The 19731-nt window shown below is 41.4% G+C and overlaps 1 protein-coding gene across 1 annotated transcript in view; it reads right to left on the bottom strand.

Moving 5' to 3' along the window:
• SORCS3 (sortilin related VPS10 domain containing receptor 3) overlaps nt 1-19731 on the bottom strand; it is a 280734-nt gene that overhangs the window by 102188 nt on the left and 158815 nt on the right. The window contains 1 exon segment of the mRNA XM_032116124.1: nt 5867-5940. Coding sequence (XP_031972015.1) covers nt 5867-5940 — 74 coding nt within the window.

Below are 19731 nucleotides of genomic sequence, written 5' to 3' on the forward strand. Positions count from 1 at the left end.
GGTATGGTTTAAATTCTGAAAAACTCAAATGTAGGATTATTTAAGAGTCAATTTGACATTTACAAGACTTTGTTTTCCTAACACTAAACTTGGCTGTAAAAAATCAGGCGATGTTTCCCCAGCACCGTGCAATGACACCATCTGGTAGTTAATGATTAGTGGGATTTACAGGAGAGACAGGCACATGTTTGACTAACCATCTCTTTGCTGACAAACTAGGCAAGTAAAGTTAATGTCAGCTGTATCCAAAGGTCACTACTGGAACTGCTGCTGAAACTGCTGAGTGGATCAAAACTGGCACTGGAATTAGGAAATATCAGTGCTGTCCCAAAGACAAAGAAATAAAAACAGACACAAACATCTGTGTGAAGGCACATACAAATCCAGATAATAACCCTTAGAAACACTGAGGTAAACCCCTTAACTTCTGCTACATTACTATCAGATATCCAAACCAGACTCTGCTATAGTCGTCCTGAAATTCAGGCTGCAAATAAAAAGAAATACACTGGCTGATACTTTTTATCATCTGTTACTATCCAAAATCACAAAAAAAAGACTGAAAACCTTGCCCTTGAAATACAAAATTTGTTGTCTCATTCCTCAAACAACTGTGACAGAAAACCTTTAACTCCAAAGCACAACTTAAGTCAGTGGATATGCAGCCTCCTTCTTTCTCCAGTGAAAGTGTTCCCTTCTCCCAATTTTTAATCCTCAGAGATCAGTCATTGTGTCTGGCATTCATAGATACAAAAAAACCACCGCAAAACAAAACAGAAATCTGGTTGATTATCACAGGGGAAAAAAGGGAAAAGATAAAATTCTAGGGAGATTTATTGAGGGAATCAGTAGTGTATTTGAGAACTGCTTAATACACCAAATTTTTCTACTTGCAAATACAAACGCTGGTCCTTGAAGCCACACTAGTGCATGTCCTATCTTCCTCGTCCCAGTCTCTCCTTTCCTGCCTTGTTGGTGTTTTCTGTCCAACTTTCATCATTAGTGTGTATTTCAGTGGCTTTTACTGACTAGGTTCATGCTGCACGCTGACTTCAGGGCTCCAAATATCCCCAGAGGCATTAGAAATGCTGTGCAGATTTCTCCCTCTCTTCCACACAAATGGGTATTCCCCACTTTCCTGCTCCCAGGCTTTGACAGAATCACTCACAGTCCCAGAGAGCACGAGTAAAAAAATAAATGAGAGAAGGGAGATGTCTAGCTGTAACAAGCAAAAAAAAAAAACAAAAAACCAAACAAGGAAAATGGTTCCACATCCACCACTTCATATTCCCCAGTGATGATGGAAGGCAGGAAACAGGAATGTGTTCTCCAATAAAGAAAAGAAAAGCCCTAAGAAAGGGTATGGGTGTCCCAAGGAGTATAGTCCTGTCCTCTGCTCAGGATGGTGATTCTCGTGCCTGCTCAGCAAACACAGGCAGGGCCTCCAAAGACAGGTGGACAGGGGATGACATTCACAGCCATTCAGCTGGCTGGACAGAAAACACAAGTCCCCTTGAGAAACTTTGTATTTTAAAGAATTAAGCCATAAGATGATAAAAGGATTTCATCTACCACTAAAGCATCTTTTCATTCTCTTGCACCCTCCATGGCTCTTAATCTACTACTGTAGCACTTCACATTAGAATATCTGAGTACTCCACCCACTACAGTCATCAAGGTGCTCTCCTTTCCCAGTCTCACCCACAAGGTAGCAAGGGAAAGTCAGCTGGAGTCACCCAAGATGACAGGGAAAAGCTGTGGTCCATCAAAGTGCTGGGTGAATGCTCCAGTAGCCAAACTGCTTAGCCCCGTTGTGCTGCCGCAGGAAAAGGCAGAGGTAGTAAAAAGAACTTAAGGTCAATTCAAGTCCTGTGAGTTTTTATCAGAAGAGCAACAGTACTTAGTCAGCACAGAACACACCATGTGTTTTACAGGCGAGGAAACTTCCCCAACATTTCTACTGTACAAAATATGGGCTTTATTTTTTATATCCTCCACATGGCAGCACAGGTGTCTAAGTTACAGTGACACAAAATGAACAGGGCCCAGAGGGAGCTGCAGAAATGTGTTCTGAAAGAAAAGAACATTGAGTAGGCTTTTAACAAACTTTCCACCCATGCTGGTTCCAGTTATCTTGAGTGATCTTGGAATTTCTGTATCACATTAGCGTAAATTCCCTATTTCTAGTCTTACAGGATCCTAAGTTATTAAAATCTGAGGCCAAGGCACATGGGAGCCAAATCTGGATGCCTGTACATACATCAAGTAACACATTCTGTTCAAGCTCTGCCACTGCCATCAGTGGGTGTAGTTAACAAATGAATCACTACTACCGAAGCAGAGAACTCAAATCCTAGTTTTTTATAACTATGAGTGGCCCAGGGGTGAATCTCAGCTCATGCACAAATTTTGAGTGGGCTCAGGAACGGATGAGAGATGTCCCATGAACAGCTCAACATGTGACATCCATATGGGATGAGAACACAAAACTACAAACGAGTGAGTAGCACCAACATCTATGACTAAGGAAAGAAGTTGAATAGAAGAGCCAAGACACAATGCCACAAATTGGGATTGGAGCTTAGGGCTTTGTTTTTGACCAGAGGAGAGCCATCACAGATGCTGGTTACTAGAGCTACACCAAAAAATGCAGAGTGTGTCCATGACTAACAGAGAGGTTGTGCTTACTCTGCTGAGAGAAAATTCACATCCCAATCTCACAAGCTCTGAAGCAACTGCAATTCTCTCCTGGCCTTAAGATCTCTATCTGCAAGGTCTCTCAGGGAAGGTATAATTATTCAGAAAGAACTCAGAGAGAAAAATAAGACCTTTCCCTGTCAGGTTGACTGACCCCATGAACCAGGTGAACTTTACAGTCTTCACAAGCCCATTCAAAGCAGCCTGAGAGATGAAAGGCATGTTTTGAAGGCAAACATACTCAGCAAAGCCTGTCCCAGATAAAGCCAGCTGCATTCCAATCAGACGGAGACCGTCCCATTTCATGAAGGATGCTTACCTGAGCCTCTGCTAATGAACAGTGCAGAGCAGCAAACAAAAGAGCAGCTTACCTCATTTTGGCATCTCCCTATCATTACTATTTCAACTTCCATGGAAGTTTGAATTCAGAAGTTAAATAATGTAGTATTTGATAGACTGATGGCACGGACAGCGATAGGCTGGTGACGTGGAGAGGCAAGCCTGCCAATAACACCAAGCTGAGTGCTGCAGTCGACACGCCTGAGGGAAGGGATGCCATCCAGAGGGAGACTGACAGACCTGAGAGGTGGGTCTGTGTGAACCTCATGGCTCTGGGAGAACTTACAGCACCTTTAAGTAGCTAAAGAGAGGGAGTTTTCAATTTAAAGATGGTAGATTTAGAATAGATAATGGGAAGAAGTTCTTTATTTTGAGGCTGATGAGACAATTGAACAGGTTGCCCAGAGAAGCTGTGGATGTCTGTCTCCTGGAAGTGCTCAAGGTCAGGCTGGATGGAGCTTTGAGCAGTCTGGTCTAGTGGAAGGCACCCCTGGCCCTGGCAGGGGGGTTGGAATTAGATGATCTTTAGGGTCCTTTCCAACCCATACCATTCTATGATTCTGTGAGCTTCACAGAGTAGTGGCTCGTGTCCCTTTGAAACTTACAGCTGTACCCACTTTTCTCTCTCTTTCATAGCCCAATAAAAAGAAATCGACAAACTTCTGAGGCTAAAATGTTCTTTTTTGCATTTTTTTTCTGTACAGATCTTACAAGCCAAAGCTTGCAAGCCATCACAGTTTGTAGCCTTAAAAGGAAAGGAAGGAAAAAGAGAAACAAATCAGCTAAGGAGAGTTATTATGTTCCACAACTTCAATACCTCTGATCCCTGCACTATGAATTGGTTCAAATCCCTCCCACTCTGGGACAAACCTAATTCACTCTCTTGGGAAGCTTATTCTCAGCGGGACTCTGCTGTTTCTGAGTAGAATGAAGATTTCTAAGTTTATGTCTTATGAGTTTTAACTATAGAAGACTTGTACATTTCCTAAGAGAAAAAGGCACCTGAAACAGAGGTGTTACATAATGCACTGTTAAAGAAGAGTGTTCAAACTGCAGGCAAAAGACTATGAAAAATGAGGCAGACTGTGGAAAACAACACATATTTGGGTGTGAAATGGACAAACAGGCAATTTCCATTAACCATTATTATATGAAAGCAGAAAATAAGGCACAACACTACAACCTGTCCTTTAAGAAGAGATTCTGCTTTGTTCCCAAGTCAACTTAGCCCTTGCACTTTATCCTCCAAGAAGCCTCTCTCCCCTAAGCCCACTTGTGTTATTTGAAGGGTGGGGTAAAATTATTCCAAGGAACAGTTATTCTGCTCTGCAGAAGGATACACCAGGAGAGGATCTACACTCACCTTTCTCATGTGTACCCAGTATGAATAGTGAGATCAAAGGATTTTTGATAGTTACGTCAGTCATCCACCTGCCACCTGAACCAGGAGAAAATAACTTCCTTTCCTACATTATGGAATTGTGGAACAGTAACATGGACAGACAAGGTTCTAGACCTTTGATATATTTTGCAGGTCCATGTGACTTAGGAGCCTTAAAACTTCCTTTCCTCGGTGTTCAAAACTTCCTCACATTGTCCAAATTCCTCAGACACACTAAGGGAAACCTCTAGACTTGATGCCAAAAAGCCATGTTTTAACTGTTGGAGCCTAAAGATGTTTAGAGAGATTTGCAGAAGGATGTAGGTAATTTAAAATAAGGAGTCTACCTCCAGTGCAAGGTGTGGAAACACTGCAAATAAAATCTATAGATATTTTGGGCCTGGATTCCAGGGGCTTTAAATGAGGTACAAAAATGTCTGTGTGAATTTGACTCTAAAATGATATAGATATAGATATGTAACATGCTTTGTAACTGGGAGTCAACTTTTAAGTTTTTCAAGTCTTTTTTATTTTTAACCACCCAAAATGTTACCCTCCGTTTCCTTAATAATACAGTCCTTTTTGGTCTTTAAGACCAGACACTTCTTTCAGCTATACACAGATTCTGTAAATCAGCACTTCTACACATTCACACACACCCCATCATCTGGCATATAGTAAGTACAGAATTATGAATCTGATTCGAGCCCCATATCCTAAATTCAACTACAGAAGAACTACACTTCTCTTTTTCTCTCTAAAAGTCAGTTCTTGAGCCTTCACATGGTGCAGAGAAGTTTGGAAAAGAGGCATCTGAGATGGCTGAGCCTGGAGATAGGAACTAAATTTGTTTCATCATCTGATTTTAAGACACTCTTACAATTTGAGGGGTTGACACTTGGGAAATGAGAAGGAATTGAGTCACAAAGCAGATTTTTAGCAAACTGCAGATCTTGGGCTTTCACTAGTCACTATAATGAAACTGGCTCCTCAGAGAGTGATTTAAAGCAGAGTGAATCATCCCTTCTCACCAAGATTGCATAAGGAGACTGGTCAGAATGGCTGGCTCTGCACAAAGACTGTGTTCTAGGCTAAAGTAACTCTCTGAAGGGCTGAAAAACAGGAGGTCTAATGATCACAGGCTTGTCACTGAAGCACTGGGCAGTTTCTCTGTGTTACTCTAAGCAGGTGTATAACAAAGAAGCAGGAGTTTTGCAATTATCAAAAGACTTGTACTTCTCTGTAAAAGACACCATGTTTTATCAGACAAGAGGTACGAACACACAGACTGTGGCACTGCAAGGTATGTTCTGAGTTTATAGCACTGATGATGAACAAAACCAAGGGTATACTTCATGTTCAGGTAAAGCAACCAATCCCTTCAAGTCAGATGCCCTTCTCCCCTCCATGACCTACCCAAAGCAAGCCAAGCCAGTGCCCATAACTCACCAGTAAAACCTGTTTGGAGTGACCCGCTCATGCATGAGCTGCCATTTCCTTCCAAAGTCCATGGAGCTGTACAGCTGAAAGACAGAAAGTGAGAAAGTATAAACGTTGAGGAAGAAGAAGACTGTTGCTAGATAAAGTATTAAAATCAGCTCACATTAAAGAACATGAATGGATTGTTTACAATAATTGTACACAATTATCAATCACCCTCGCTGCCAGGGGAGGCTAAGAAGGCAGTGTCTTCCATTCACTCTTAAACCAACTGGGCTCCTGAGATTCAAAAGCAGGTTGTCTCTTCCCAAACCATGTCAAACATCTTTATGCTTCCAAATTTCAGCTATCAATACATTCACTGTGACTGCCATGTAACAAAGCCAGCCATCCCCCTGGCTTTTTCTGCTTAATAGGAAGCAGGTGACACGTGAGTTCCTAGTATCAAATAGAACAAGAGACAAATCAGACTAGTCAACATGACTCTGATGAGGTAGTGACTCTATATTCAAGGTCATGCTATGATTTGGCTTTATGAAGTGAATCAGTTCTCTTCTGTATTGAAAAGTAAATTGCTCCTAACCTATATTTTCTAATATTCAGAACGAGGTCTAAATATTTAGGTAAGTCAGAAATCAACCTTCTCATTAGTTAAACACCAAAGATAGTGACATGACTCTTTTTGGAAGCCAAATTTTCAATATAATGATCTTTTTGAGTCTTTCTGGTTAACAAATGACACAGCTGTAAGGTAACCAAATTTCCATGCAACTCCATACTGAGTTTCAGACGTGTTTGCTTCATACATACTCTGCTTAATACCACAAACACCATTCTTCATAGAAATATTTTCTTACCCACAATTCATCCTCTCACAATTGAAATATATGTAAGCTCCTTTTCTCTAACTTTGTGCAAGTTTGGTTCTTCAGAGAAAAAAATACGCTTTGAGAAATAACTACTATGCTTTACTACTAGATCGCAGAGAACTAATTATCAGGCAGCATTTTGAACAAGATTTCAAATAAATTTAATTTGATTTAAATTCTGGCTTAACAAAACAAGAGTTGATTGCCAGCTAAGGAGGTAGACAACAGAACTGAAAGACTTTAATGTTTGTAATAGCCAAATTTAAGTCCTTAATGGAAAAACTGTATCATTTGAGCACAGGTTTTGCATTGCATTTGATTTGAGTAACTGGATTTGTAAACTGGAGGCAGGTCCATGCTCAGATTGGAAGGGTTCACAACCTAGTGATGTGTCCTGTGGCACTGCTGTGATGGATGGCTAAGTGTGACTGGAAAGATAAACTGCGTGTGTTCACACCGAAAATTAAAGTTTCTTGAATAGGCAGTATCTTTGACCACAGAGATGCAACAGCCACATCAGACCTGGACCACAGATCAATTTGGAAAGATGATTGGAAAGGGCTGTTTGAGCAGTATCCAGAGCCTGAGGCAGTTAATTAATTCTTGCTATGTTTGTACTCAACTATACAAACAAATCACTGTATAGCCAGCAAAAGGAAATTCAGAAACTCAAATCCAGACTCCATCAAGGATCAAGACAAAAGACTCAGTCCTTTGCATTTATGCCAATATGAACTCCGGTTTGGCCAATAACAGCTCAAGCTGACAGTAAAACATATGAGGGGGAAAGAGATGGAAGCAGACGTCCTTCAGTCTTCATGTCAAAAAGGGTTCCAATTACGTAGACTTCACTCCAGCCAACATCACTGAGCTAGTGGTAAGAAATTTTAGGAAAGATTTTTTGCCCCATGTTGTTCAGGAGATCAGACACAATCTGAATATTCTAATTTGGCCATATTTCTTAAGCACCGTCTCTAGACGGGGTAACATACTGCACTAAAAGCCCACAATAGCCAGACTTCCTCAGGTTTTCAGGTGATTGTCTAAAAGAATACGATAGAGTGTCCTCTGCCCCAAAAGGAATTCTGTGTAGATACAAAATAAAGCAACAAAGCATCGCTTGTCTTTTTTAATTAAAGGAGCTGGGAAAAGAAAATTCCTTGTCCAAATTCGAGATTAGGCTTATGAAGTAGGCATCAATATTAAGGTAACTAATTCTCAGAACACACAGGTTTTTAGAAACAATAACTGAGAATCCACACTCCGAAGTCAAAATTCTACAGTCCTACAATTCTGCCCTGACTTTAGCACAGTGCCTGCCAGGAATATTCCTTGAGTCACTGGGCGTGGTTTACACACACAAGGACCTCAGCACAGACCGAGTTGCATCAGTTGCATCAAACAACTTGGGTTATCCTTTATATGTCCTGACTACAGGTGCAACTTACCCAGGCTTCAGGCAACTTAGGCCCAGTTAAGTCATGCTCACAAGCAAGTCCAAGTGGGTCTAGCATCCTCATTGTATTCCGCAATGGATTAACCATTCTCACCATGAGAGGAAAGGATTAGCAAAATACATCCATTTCCTTCGATTCTCTTTTATCTTTTGCCCCTGGCATTTCCTTTCATTTTGCAGCAGCATAACAGCAGTAGCTACAGAAAGCTCACTGACATGAAGCACAATCTCTTTCTTACTACTCATGTCTCCCAGTGTCTCTTTCAGGGAGCTTCCTGCTCTGTATCAAGTTAAAAAATAGAGACCAGCTATTGGTCTGGGGTTTTTTTCCTTCCTTTTCTCTATTAAAGCTCAGACTGACTGATGTCAGAAGGATTAAACTGAACTTGCAGCCTTTATGTGATTTCAGATAAAGAGATAAAAAGGATATTATTCATTTCAATAACTTTTATTTATTATTCACCTACTCATTCTAGGCATCCACTTCAAATTTTAAACAGATGACTGAGTTTTAAAGCTGTATGACAGAACAAATCCCTAAAAGGCTTCTCTGGCCCAATTCACTTTTACAGTATTATTTACAGATGCAAATGCAAAGGTTAATGTTGAATAAATAAATAAAACATAAAGTGATTTCTAGTATGCATTAAAATTGAATATATACATACACTTTTTGTTTATCTCCCTTCACAGGAGAAGATATGCTTTTAGAAAAGACAACAAATTTAGTGGCAAGTACAGCAGATTTCAAGAGAAATGAATTTCTCCTAAGGCTGAATACTAAGCAAAGGAAATAAATGATGTAGGTACGGTGCCAAGATTTTCCCATTTTAAAGCTCTGCTCTGGCTCTTTAGTGACAAGTAATCTCTGGCATTTCCACCTCCTGGAGCACTCCAACACATTGGTTCAAGAGGGGTGGACTCCAGCACACCACGAGGGTGTACTGTGAGGGCATGGCCTTTCTGAAGCCTCCTCCTGCTATTTGATTTACTCTGATGACTGAAAAATTAAGACCACTATGGGACTTTATGTATGGGCTGGTCTTGTCTCTTGATGCAGTTAGAGTGGCATGCAGAGGATTTGACTCTGCCTCTACTCAGGAGCCTGATCAGACCTACCACTTAAAATAGGAAAGGCTGCACCATCAAGGAGGTAAATAGCAAATATTTATCCAAAAAGCATCACGATACTCCCCACTCAAGGATTGTAGCACCAAACATATCACATCCACCAACACAGCCCTGCATTTCACCAAGAACACAATCTGTGCGAGGAAAGACGTTGGCAGCCCCGGTGATACACAACTCTGTTTCCCTACAGGCCAGACCTTAACTCCTGCTTGTTTTGCTCAGCACAAATCTAAACCATAAGGATATTATGTACCAAAGGCAGAATGCTTTGTCTTCAAACTCCAAGAACACAGGCAACATTTTATTTCACACCAGCATTGTTTCCAAGTAAATTGGCAAGCCCCTTAAAGAAGGAGCTTTATCCCCGGTGTCAGATTCTGTGCCAGAAACACATTCAGAACTACAGAACTGTAAAGAAAAGAGCTGTACCTATATGCTTGCAGAGTGTTTCATATGAAAAACGCTGTTGCAATTCTCCAGTACAAACTCTCAGGGTGACACATCATGTTGGCTGGCTTGGAAGATCTTGTTCAGGGTTGTGGGTAATTTGCTTTGGGTGTTTTGTTTATTTTACCAAGGATAGCTAGTAAAAAAACAAAAAAACAACAACAAAACAAACAAACAAACAAAAACAAAACAGAAAAAACAGAAAAGGATTGTTTTTCTGGAGAAGTAAAGCTGCTCAGAACTGGAACAGCATGAGAAACTGGTCTGCTTCAATTCCACTTATGGAGAGAGGGGAGAAGAACAAGCAAAGAAGGAAACATGGAAATCCCAGGAAGAGACTCAACCCCCTGGTGTTAGTCATCCATGTCTGAGCTAGTCACCAAGGCTCATCTTCAGACAGGCAAGAAACTTCTAAAATTGCTTGTTATTCAAGCCTTAGAATTCTCCACCTCTCTCGACAGATATTACAAAAAGCTCACAGTGACTAGTGCAGAAGGAGATGACCCCACCAGAGACACATGATCTAGCTGAGATGGATTTCATGACCTATTCCCTGTTCTCAGGCTGACCTGCTTGGTCTTCATGGGGGAAGCACACAGAAGAATGAAGACTGAAGGCAAGCCAAGGAAAGACCAAGCATACAATAGCCTGGGCACACTTTACCACTGCAAGAAGCACATACAGATGTCACTTACAGACTGAAAAGCAACAGACAATGGACTAAAGAAATTCACAGAGCTTTGATATTTACAGACTTTCATGTCTACACCCATAAGAAGTAGGGCACCAGGAACATACATAAAAACTTATAAGCAAATAAAACCAAATATTATTTGTTGCCATGAAATCAGGTCTATTGGCCTGAGCAAACATCTGGCGAGACTCTCCAGAGTTTCCTGTCTGCCAGCCATCCAGGAGTGCAAATGATGTCAGATAAAGTGAGGAAGAGCAGCTGAACTACATGCATTTAGAGGAACAATTCATTTGTTACATAAAAAATTATACTTTCTCCAGACAATACATACAGCTGATGATGGAAAGATGTATTCAAAATAAATGCAGCAGGGTGAGAGTGGGTCTAGTGGTAATAACTTGGCAGCAGCTGACACATGATGGAAGAAGAGGGTCAGATTAGCCTGGCCTGCTTGGCCTCAGAAGAGAACGATCCCAAGCAGTAGCTCAGATTGCTTACATGAAAAGATGGCTCTGATCCCAGAAAAGTACAAAGCAAACTAACACCTTCTCAGTCAGAGCTGGTGGGAAAAATCTACAAGATGTGTGAAGGGTTCCTGCCAAAAACTTAAACCAGGGCAGAAGAAAAAATTAGGTCAACATTTCTGTAGGAAATTGGACTGCACGCAAAGGACAACGCAGAAAAGAAAGTCTGTTGCAGGGTCATAAATTTTCTCTACAGAAGGAAAATGACCTTGATCACTAGAAAAAAATTAAAGAAAAAGCTGCAAATTCTCAGAAAACTGCAAGGTGTATCTTTTCTCTACATTTCTGTGTTACAGATGAAACTGCAAAAGAAGAAGGGTGCCACCATTAATATTTCAGAAAGTTCATTCCTAGAAGGAAAATGAACTGAAGGAAAAATTCACAACACTTTTCAGTCTCTAGAGTACAGAACAGATAAGCAATGTCTGACAACTGCCAGTTGAACACAGGATAGATTCAGTATAGCCATGAAGACAGGTATTAGTACCCCAGAAACACTCCCTACTTCTTTACCACAGCTTCCATATCTGCTTTTTTAAGGACAGATGGATACCCCTCCCTTTCACAGCATCAGTGCAACATTTAAACCGTGGGGTCTATACAAACCCCTTTCTCTGGTTCTCCTGGGAGGCAGGACATGTTACTTGCAGCACTGTTGGTACAGGACTCAGGTCTAATTTAATTCAGTGGTGTGGCTGAAACCAGGTCAGGAGCAACCCTTGCCTTGGAAGTGGCTTTATTACCACAGTAGAAAAGGCTGCATTCAAAGAAAGATTTGAGGTCTTCCTCTCTTTCTTCTGCTCCACCATTCCCCTCAGTCTGGGCCTTAGTGAGACAGCTCTGGAGTGTCAGCAGTTACCATTAGGGACACAAAGGGTAACATCACCTTCAAGCTGATAACCAACTCAAGAACTATCTGTGCTTGTTCTTTCCAACTCCTCCAAGGGAAATACCTGTCCTTGCCACGTTGCAAGGTGAGGCTCCAGTGGTACCAAGATCTGAAGCTTGGAAGTGCTTCTGGACCCTTAAATAATGGAAAAAGTCCTTTTCTTCCTTGTCACAAGCTGCCTGGAAACCACAATTCAGGTAAGGCACTCTAGACAGCTCCACGCTAAAGTAGCTAAAAATAAATCCTGCTTCTCAAGCCAAAAGATTTGTGCAACAGCTGGTGGGGCTGAGCTTAGGAGAAAGAAGTCTACCAGCACCAAATTTATGGCCTTTGTTTACACAGAGTAGTAAAAACTAGTAATTGTAATGAAAACAAATGGACCGGTTTATCTCTTTACTTTGATTTCCTTTCCAGGTGATTAAAAGCTGCATCAAGAGACCTCATTGCAGCCCAAGGTTCTTCTCTAGCATTGTACAGCCAGATTGTCTTAAGCATGGAAAGAGAACATGCCCAGACTGATGCATGTCTGAGACTCACCAGAGCTGCTCAGTTCCCCACAGATGTTGTGTAATAGATGGGACACTAGAAACAGGCTATTTTGAAAACTGGTCAAGAGAGAAATTAAATACTAAATAAATTTCCATCATCTGTCCCATACAGAGAGGAAAAAGAAAGAAAAGGTTTCAGAAGCTGGGAAGGTTGGGGGGTTTTTTTGCATTTTAAGAAAAATATTTCACATGCTTGTCAGTAAAGTTAGGTCTTCAGGCAAAAGAAATTCAGTCTCCATCCCACCGCAGTAAGACACTGGTCAGGGATCTTCTGCACAAAGACGAAATGCTTTGGAAATGTCTGACTCCATGTTATACTTGTATAGCTCATTTCAGACCTGGTTTCTAATGAAGTCAGGCAGATTAAGACAATGCACTGATGTCAGGTTTCACCGTTTCATAGTTAAAAAAATGCTTCCACTCAATGGATCCACTTTAAACCCGATGCTGAAAGCAAGACTTGCCTCTCTCTGTTTTGCCACTGCATCTCCAAGAAAAAGACAAAAGTGGATTAAACTGGTAAAAAAAAAAAGTCCATTCCAAAACCTTCACAATTCAGTTTCTTTTAAGCCTTATTGGTTAAGCACACTCAGCCAAAAATCTGGCACTTCTGCTCAGAGCAGAGCATCTTTTGCTTTTCTACTCCATGACTGGTTTCTAGCAGAACAAGAAGTCCAGATACAGCTGCAACAGGAGCAGTGTCACAAGTAAGTGTCACAAAGAGCTTAAGGTGTGTTTTAGCCATGGGTGGAAAACAGGTTCTCTTTCTTTCTGCTTTTCCCCCACCTCCAGAAATGCTAGAGTGGTGCCGAAGCAAGATGAAAAATATTACTTCCATGATTTTTTTTCTTAAACTGAAAATCTGGAGAAAAAATATGTTCAATTTGGTCAATCAAAACATTTCAATCACTTCTAAAGAATTTAGCTTTAGCAACTTGCAAAAGATACTATAAATAGAAATGCCATTTTGAGGGAAGGCTAACTTTTCTGATTGCTTATTTATTCCTTTCTCCATGATATTTTAACCATTTCAAAATCAGCTATAGAGTTTGGTGGAGGACTAAAGTAGAGAAAGGGAATGAGGGATCAATACTGGAACCATGAAGAGATCAGAATGGGATGGAGATGGCAGAGCTGCCTCCTGCTACCAGAGGCTACAAGGCACACCAGGAGTTATCTTTACCAGTATTTCTTCCACCGACATCCAGTAGGCACAGCCAGAGGCAGAGAAGGTTTCAGGTTGCTCCTGTTGTCCCCAGATGCTGCTTCGATCCTTTTTCCCCTCTCTTTAACAGTCACAAAAGACTGAATTGGCTCTAATGGCTGTTGATTTTTCTGTCTCTAAGCCGGGCTGATCCCTCTGTCCACCTTCTTCAGCTTAAAAATCATTAGGCAGTGTTGGATCTGAGGTCTGTGCTAATTGGATCCACCAACCACGTGGATAAATCCTATGCTGCTGTGCAGGTCAGCCTGCACTGAGGAGCTCTGTGTCCTCCCAGCCTGAGGAAAATGTTCTTTGCTCCTGTGGGCTCCACATTGTAGGCCTTTAGAAGTCCCTCCTTATACTCCATCAATGGTTATACTCCAGAAGTTTAACAATAAGGGGAAATAAATGTGAACCACATGTCTAATGGGAAGATTTTTCATTCAAATGTGCTTTATTGTGTGATATATGCCTTTAATTACAGTGCAAGCATCTGGGTACATTCGTTGCTATTACAGACCAATCCTTCACGTTTATTGAGCATAAGACTACAACGGACAAAGCAGGAGAGGCTGAGACATTAGCCAAAGTGGGACATAAAGCTACAATCACATGCTTGGCTGTTCTTCTCCTCCTTCCTTTACAAACCCTGTGGCACTATCTGTAGGTTAACCTCTATATTATACAGACCAGGATTTAATGGCAGAGGGACTTTTTCAGATGAGTGGAAGAAATAGATTTCACATCCCCAAACCACTTTCCAAATTCAACTAAGATTTTTCTGATTTATTTCTTTATGTGGAAAAAAACATTTCTGAAAGTGTGTGGGCATTAATGAATAGGTTTTGAGACTGCATTTAGAACAGCGTTTTATTCTGAGATGTAGTCATTGTTCATGTAAAAAATTTCACACAGCTTGAAAGAAATATTAGTCTGGTCTCAAGCAGTATATGTCATTTAGGCAAAATTAAAGCAATGTATTCTGCCCCAGTTTAAATTGTACATTATTTAACACATGCACCTGCCACCCAATGCAGTTTTCCACTCATCAGTATCTTCACAGATAAGGGTGGTTACTCGAAACAGTTCCTCAGTTTTTGCGACCCGTCACCTTCAGATACTGAGCAGACACACCCCTGAACTCATCTCACACAGGTGAAAATGCTATTCTCACTTGGGGTCAGCCCTGACAGAAGGCACATGTCCGTTCCATTCAGTTCTCATCTCACCAGCTGAAGAGCAGCAAACCTCACAGGTCCTTAGGACCTGCACCCCACTTCTCAGAGTGTTGAATTTCTTGACGAAGTCAGAGCTGTCCCACAAACTGTCCCTACTCTTCTAGTCCATTCACCCCATGAGGGCACTGTGCCCCCTCAGCCTGAGGCCATGGGTTCTGTCAGGGATTTATGATGCAGAGCAGCATTTATAGGCTACCACCACACAGGTTCTACCTCCATCTCTTTTGGTCATGGATATGACCCCAATGCCATCCTGAAAGTCTTCTGGGAAACTATGGTAGATGAAGAGATACTGCTTGGGAATTGTACAGGTTTTGCACTGGGAGAAATCCCTCCCTGGACAACTCTGGTCCACATACACCACCTGTGCTCTATTACTGCCTGGGCAGATACTGGACCGAGCCAGCCCAGAGAAAGGCCCACCTTAGTTACTGGGAGTCTTATGTCCCCTAAAAGAGAACACAGAAGCCGCTCACAGCACAACTCTTACTGTGAATTAAATTCTGTGAGCAAAAAGATTATAAAAACAAGGTAGAAATCTTCAATTTCTGATAGCATTGAAGATGTAGCTTCAGCAAATATTATCTCCTACCCAAACACCCTTGCTCTTGTACACTGCATTCTTTTAGGCCATCTCCATTACCACGTACTTTTCATATCCTGTCCTATAATGAATCAAGAGGCTTCTGCAAGCTTGAACATATAATATAATAAAGGAAGTTAGATCCCTTTCAGCATCACTCTCTACTCAACAGCCAACTCTGGTCTCCACAAGGGGCTCTGCTGTCTTGAAGATATTCTCCAGTACTGCTCTTACTATAACACTTAAAATTCAGTGGAGTAGTTCATCTCTAGCTAGCCAAATTTATTTTTGACCAGATTCCCTGGCAATCCATGCCTTGGCAATAGGCGACAACTGAAGGGAAAAGCAGAGCCTGATTATACAGGCACCCATCTCCACACATACACAGCCAAGCCAGAGATCACATGCAGAAAGGGAAGAGTAAAAGGTCTCATGGAATACGAGAGATTCCTCCCTGCACCTCACAGAGATTCAGTTTATCCCAATCCAAATGGGAAAGGGAGACTGTTTACAGGAGGAACCCAAATGAACAGCATCATTGTAAATACCAGCTATCATCAGGAACAATTTAGCCTGACAGCTGGAGCAGAAACTGTCACTGCACTGAGGCATCACTGCCAGAAAAATCACCAAATGAGAAACTCACATGTTCCAGGGCTCCCTCCGGGCTGCTGGGCAGACACCATTTACACTGTCATCTTTGATTCATCCATCACCCAGTTCCTGCAATCAAACTGTGTACCTTTGGAATAAATGAATCTGCAATTGCAAATCATGCAAGAAAAAGGAAGCTCTTATCTAACCTCTCTCAGCAGCTCTCTAGGTTTGTAAATATTCTATGGTGTCTATATTTAATCTATTTATCCCATTTATTGAAACTCTAGGTACCTTCAATCCACCTTATGAAGTAGGGTGAAGAAAAAAGCCCCTACAAAGCCCCAAGAATAAACAAATTTGATTCAAGGCAACAACTATAGACAACAACAACTCACCAAACTTGACATAATGTAACTTTAATTCCTGGAGTTAACCTAGCTTTGCAGTGATGGTACAGCGTAACTCATAATGGAAGGCTGCAAAGGAAAAATAGAGCAGCCTTCTCCATGCTGTCACTGGAGAAAAAGTACAACTCATCTAGCTAGGGAATAGCAGAGTCAATTTTGCAGCAGAACTTTCAGACTCATGACATTTGTGCCGCTGGGTATGTGTGCATAACTCTTGTGGACTTGCACGAAGATCTGAGAAAATCAACTGGCCTGAAGCAAGTGCTGTGTTAGAGGACAAAACTAGAGTCCTGTTTTGGCAGCAAAACTTTTGATGACATTATTGTTCTCTCACTATCCGGCAGGAAAGTCCCCTTGGGTCCAGTACATTCTGCTAACATGTTATTTGTACGTGCTGCTATCTCTTGAACACTGCAAGCATAAAATGCTACAAAATCTATATTCAGACAGTTTATGATCACTGAGCCTGTGGCAGAAATGAGATGCCCAAGGTAGGAGGCTGTGGGAAGGATATGGTCTTCCTCCTTTTGCATGACAGAATCACAAGGATTTTCTAAGAAGCTTTAAGCTTTGTTGTTTCTTTGATCAATTGTCCTCCTCTCAAAAATACCACCCTTCATTTCGGTGCCTCAGCTCCTCCTTTTATCATACCCACAATACATTCAATGCACCAAAATTTTACTGCATCATGCCCTAACTTTCATTTTATAGCCACCTATAGTCCTATAAAAATCAATTGAACACAAAACTGAAGAATTTTATTACTGTGGAACAACTTCTTATAACTGTCACAGAACTGCTGTGGGGTTTCTACTGCAAAAATTCAAACCTGCACACAGGTGTGTGCACACCCCAAACAAACACCAAACAGGTCACCAGTCTTCCCCAGATAACCAATATGAACACCCAGCTGAAATATGCACCGAAACACAACTAAAGATGTGCAGCATTTGCAACCATGAATAAAGATATGTGTCTTAAAAGCATAAATGCCCTGCAGAAGAACAGTGCTGGAATCAGGACATTACGAAAATCTTGGGGGTTCTCTTCCTTTTTTTTTTCTAATGGTAAAATTTCTAATTCTATTAACTGTGAGGAAGCATTTGAAAAACATGGTTTTCAACATTTCCTCAGTCACAGAAGCATCAAGAGACACATAAGAGAGGACAACTGAAATTATTCAAACACCTCCCTGATTTTTTCTCCGCCAAACGCATTACTTTCAAAGGACCAATTCATTATTTCTAAACACTTGGGATTGTAGCTCCTGAGGTGCTAGACCAAAAATCCAGGAACTGGCCTTCTTTTTCACCGCTGACACAATAAGCATGAAAAGCTGAAACATTCACTGGATTACCATTGAACATATGGGACATTTGAATCATCCATGCCTAGAGAGGGGACAGAGGAGTTACAGCTGTTCCTCTGGCAGTTTTATTCCCCAGAATAATTGATTACATGAAGTTTCTATCTGAAGGAAAAAAAAGAAGGAGAAAAAAGAGAAAATTTTTTAAAAAGATGGGTGAATTTTGGTATGTCAAGGTTGAACAATGGAATAGTAGTTGCCTTAACACAAGTAAGAGCTTGCACACAGGCTCTCTGCCCAGGGACTCTGCATCTCTCACCAGGCAGATTTTAGGGGGAAAAAAAATGTGCGCACTGGGAGGTATAAACTACATCTTTCTTGTTTTATGTGAGAAAAGAATACCGTACATGTTTTCAGGTCAGATCCTCCAGTGATGTTAATCAGCATTTCCCTGCTAAAATCAATGGACTCACTGAATATCAGCTGCTACATGTGTGACTGCACACATCTTTTGTAAAGCACCTCAGGTATGCTATCAGATCAGAACATGGTCCATTTCCCCACTGAAAACAAGGACTGGAGACAGGGATGGTTTGTTGTGACTCAAAAAGGGAAGGCAAGAGCAACAGAGAGAAGCCTGTTTGCACAGGGCAATCTGAGAAAAAACATATAAGCTTCTAGTATTACACAAACCTGTTTCACACAATAGGCACAAAGCAATTCGAAATTAAATGTATGAGCTTTTTAATAGACTGCTGTTCTACAACATAAAAGAAGGACCCTCTCTGCCTTGTGGCACGTTTACTACTACAGCACCTGCTGATGAGAAATTCTTACACAGGATCCCCACCCCTACCACACTGGAAGTTCTGCCAGGAAATATCAGCTCCTGCCTGCTGCTTTCTGGAGTTTCTCTTTCTTTGTCTCTCAGATATGCATCTCTCAACTGTGTAGAAAGACTTTGATTTCAGGAAGCTGAAACGCCCTTGCTTTAGGGGTAGAACAGAGAGCAAGGGACAGTCTGCTACTTCTGGGCCTGCCATTCCTACTCCTGACCCCAAGCTGCCAGTCCAGCACACAGAAATGCACCCCTCAGGAAGCACCCCCACAGACTCTCCCTGTTCTTGTTGGCTGGTGATGTAAAAAACAGGCATGTGCAGGTGCTTGCTTGGGGGGATGAGGGGGAAAGGACTGTACCTTCAGCCCTCAGCATCATCTGTCCAGCTGGCTGCCTCACTGAAAAGAAAAACAAAAGGTTGGGAACTCCTCCTTTGCTTCCACATCATGTTTGCTCTCTCCTCCAGGGTGAGGGTCATTAGAATCTGTAGGCACGACAACAGGAACTAGGAAACTTAATGCTTTTTGCTGTTTTGATCATATTGGAATCATATCCCATGTAATCCATTTTGCATGCGTCCAAGACAGCAGGGTTGGTTTCAAGTCCCCTAATCTCAGGTAATATAGCAAATAGTTACATCTCAGCAAAGGAAATTACTTCCTAGACACTCAGTGGAGGCCTAGTCAATACAAGTGAGTCCAAGGTACAATTTACCTCATCCTAAAAGAGTCACCTCCATTTGCTTCCAGAAATCAATCAACACTGTTCAGTAGATCACCACCAACTACGATGTGAAGCCGCAACACCCAATGTAGGCGCACATCGCAACGTTTTAGATCTCTACAGTCAAGCAAAATAAATCATGGTCCTGGTGTTCTTATTCTTCAGCCTTCTTCACTCTTTCATTTTTATTCCCATCTGCTATATTTATAACCACTCTTCACCCCACTTAGGCTCCAGATAAAATCAATATACTGCCATGATTTAGCATGGCCCAGGAATAAACCACAGGATCCTTGCTCAGTTACACAATAAAATAGGTTGCTCCAGCAGAAGAGCACATCTAAGCATCAAGTGTGTCTCGCTCCATTTATCTCTATATTTCCCTTTTCAAAGTAAAACTTGCTCATGAAGTATCTATAA

This window comes from Corvus moneduloides, chromosome 8 (assembly GCF_009650955.1).
Source record: "Corvus moneduloides isolate bCorMon1 chromosome 8, bCorMon1.pri, whole genome shotgun sequence".
NCBI classification, from domain to species: Eukaryota; Metazoa; Chordata; class Aves; order Passeriformes; family Corvidae; genus Corvus; species Corvus moneduloides.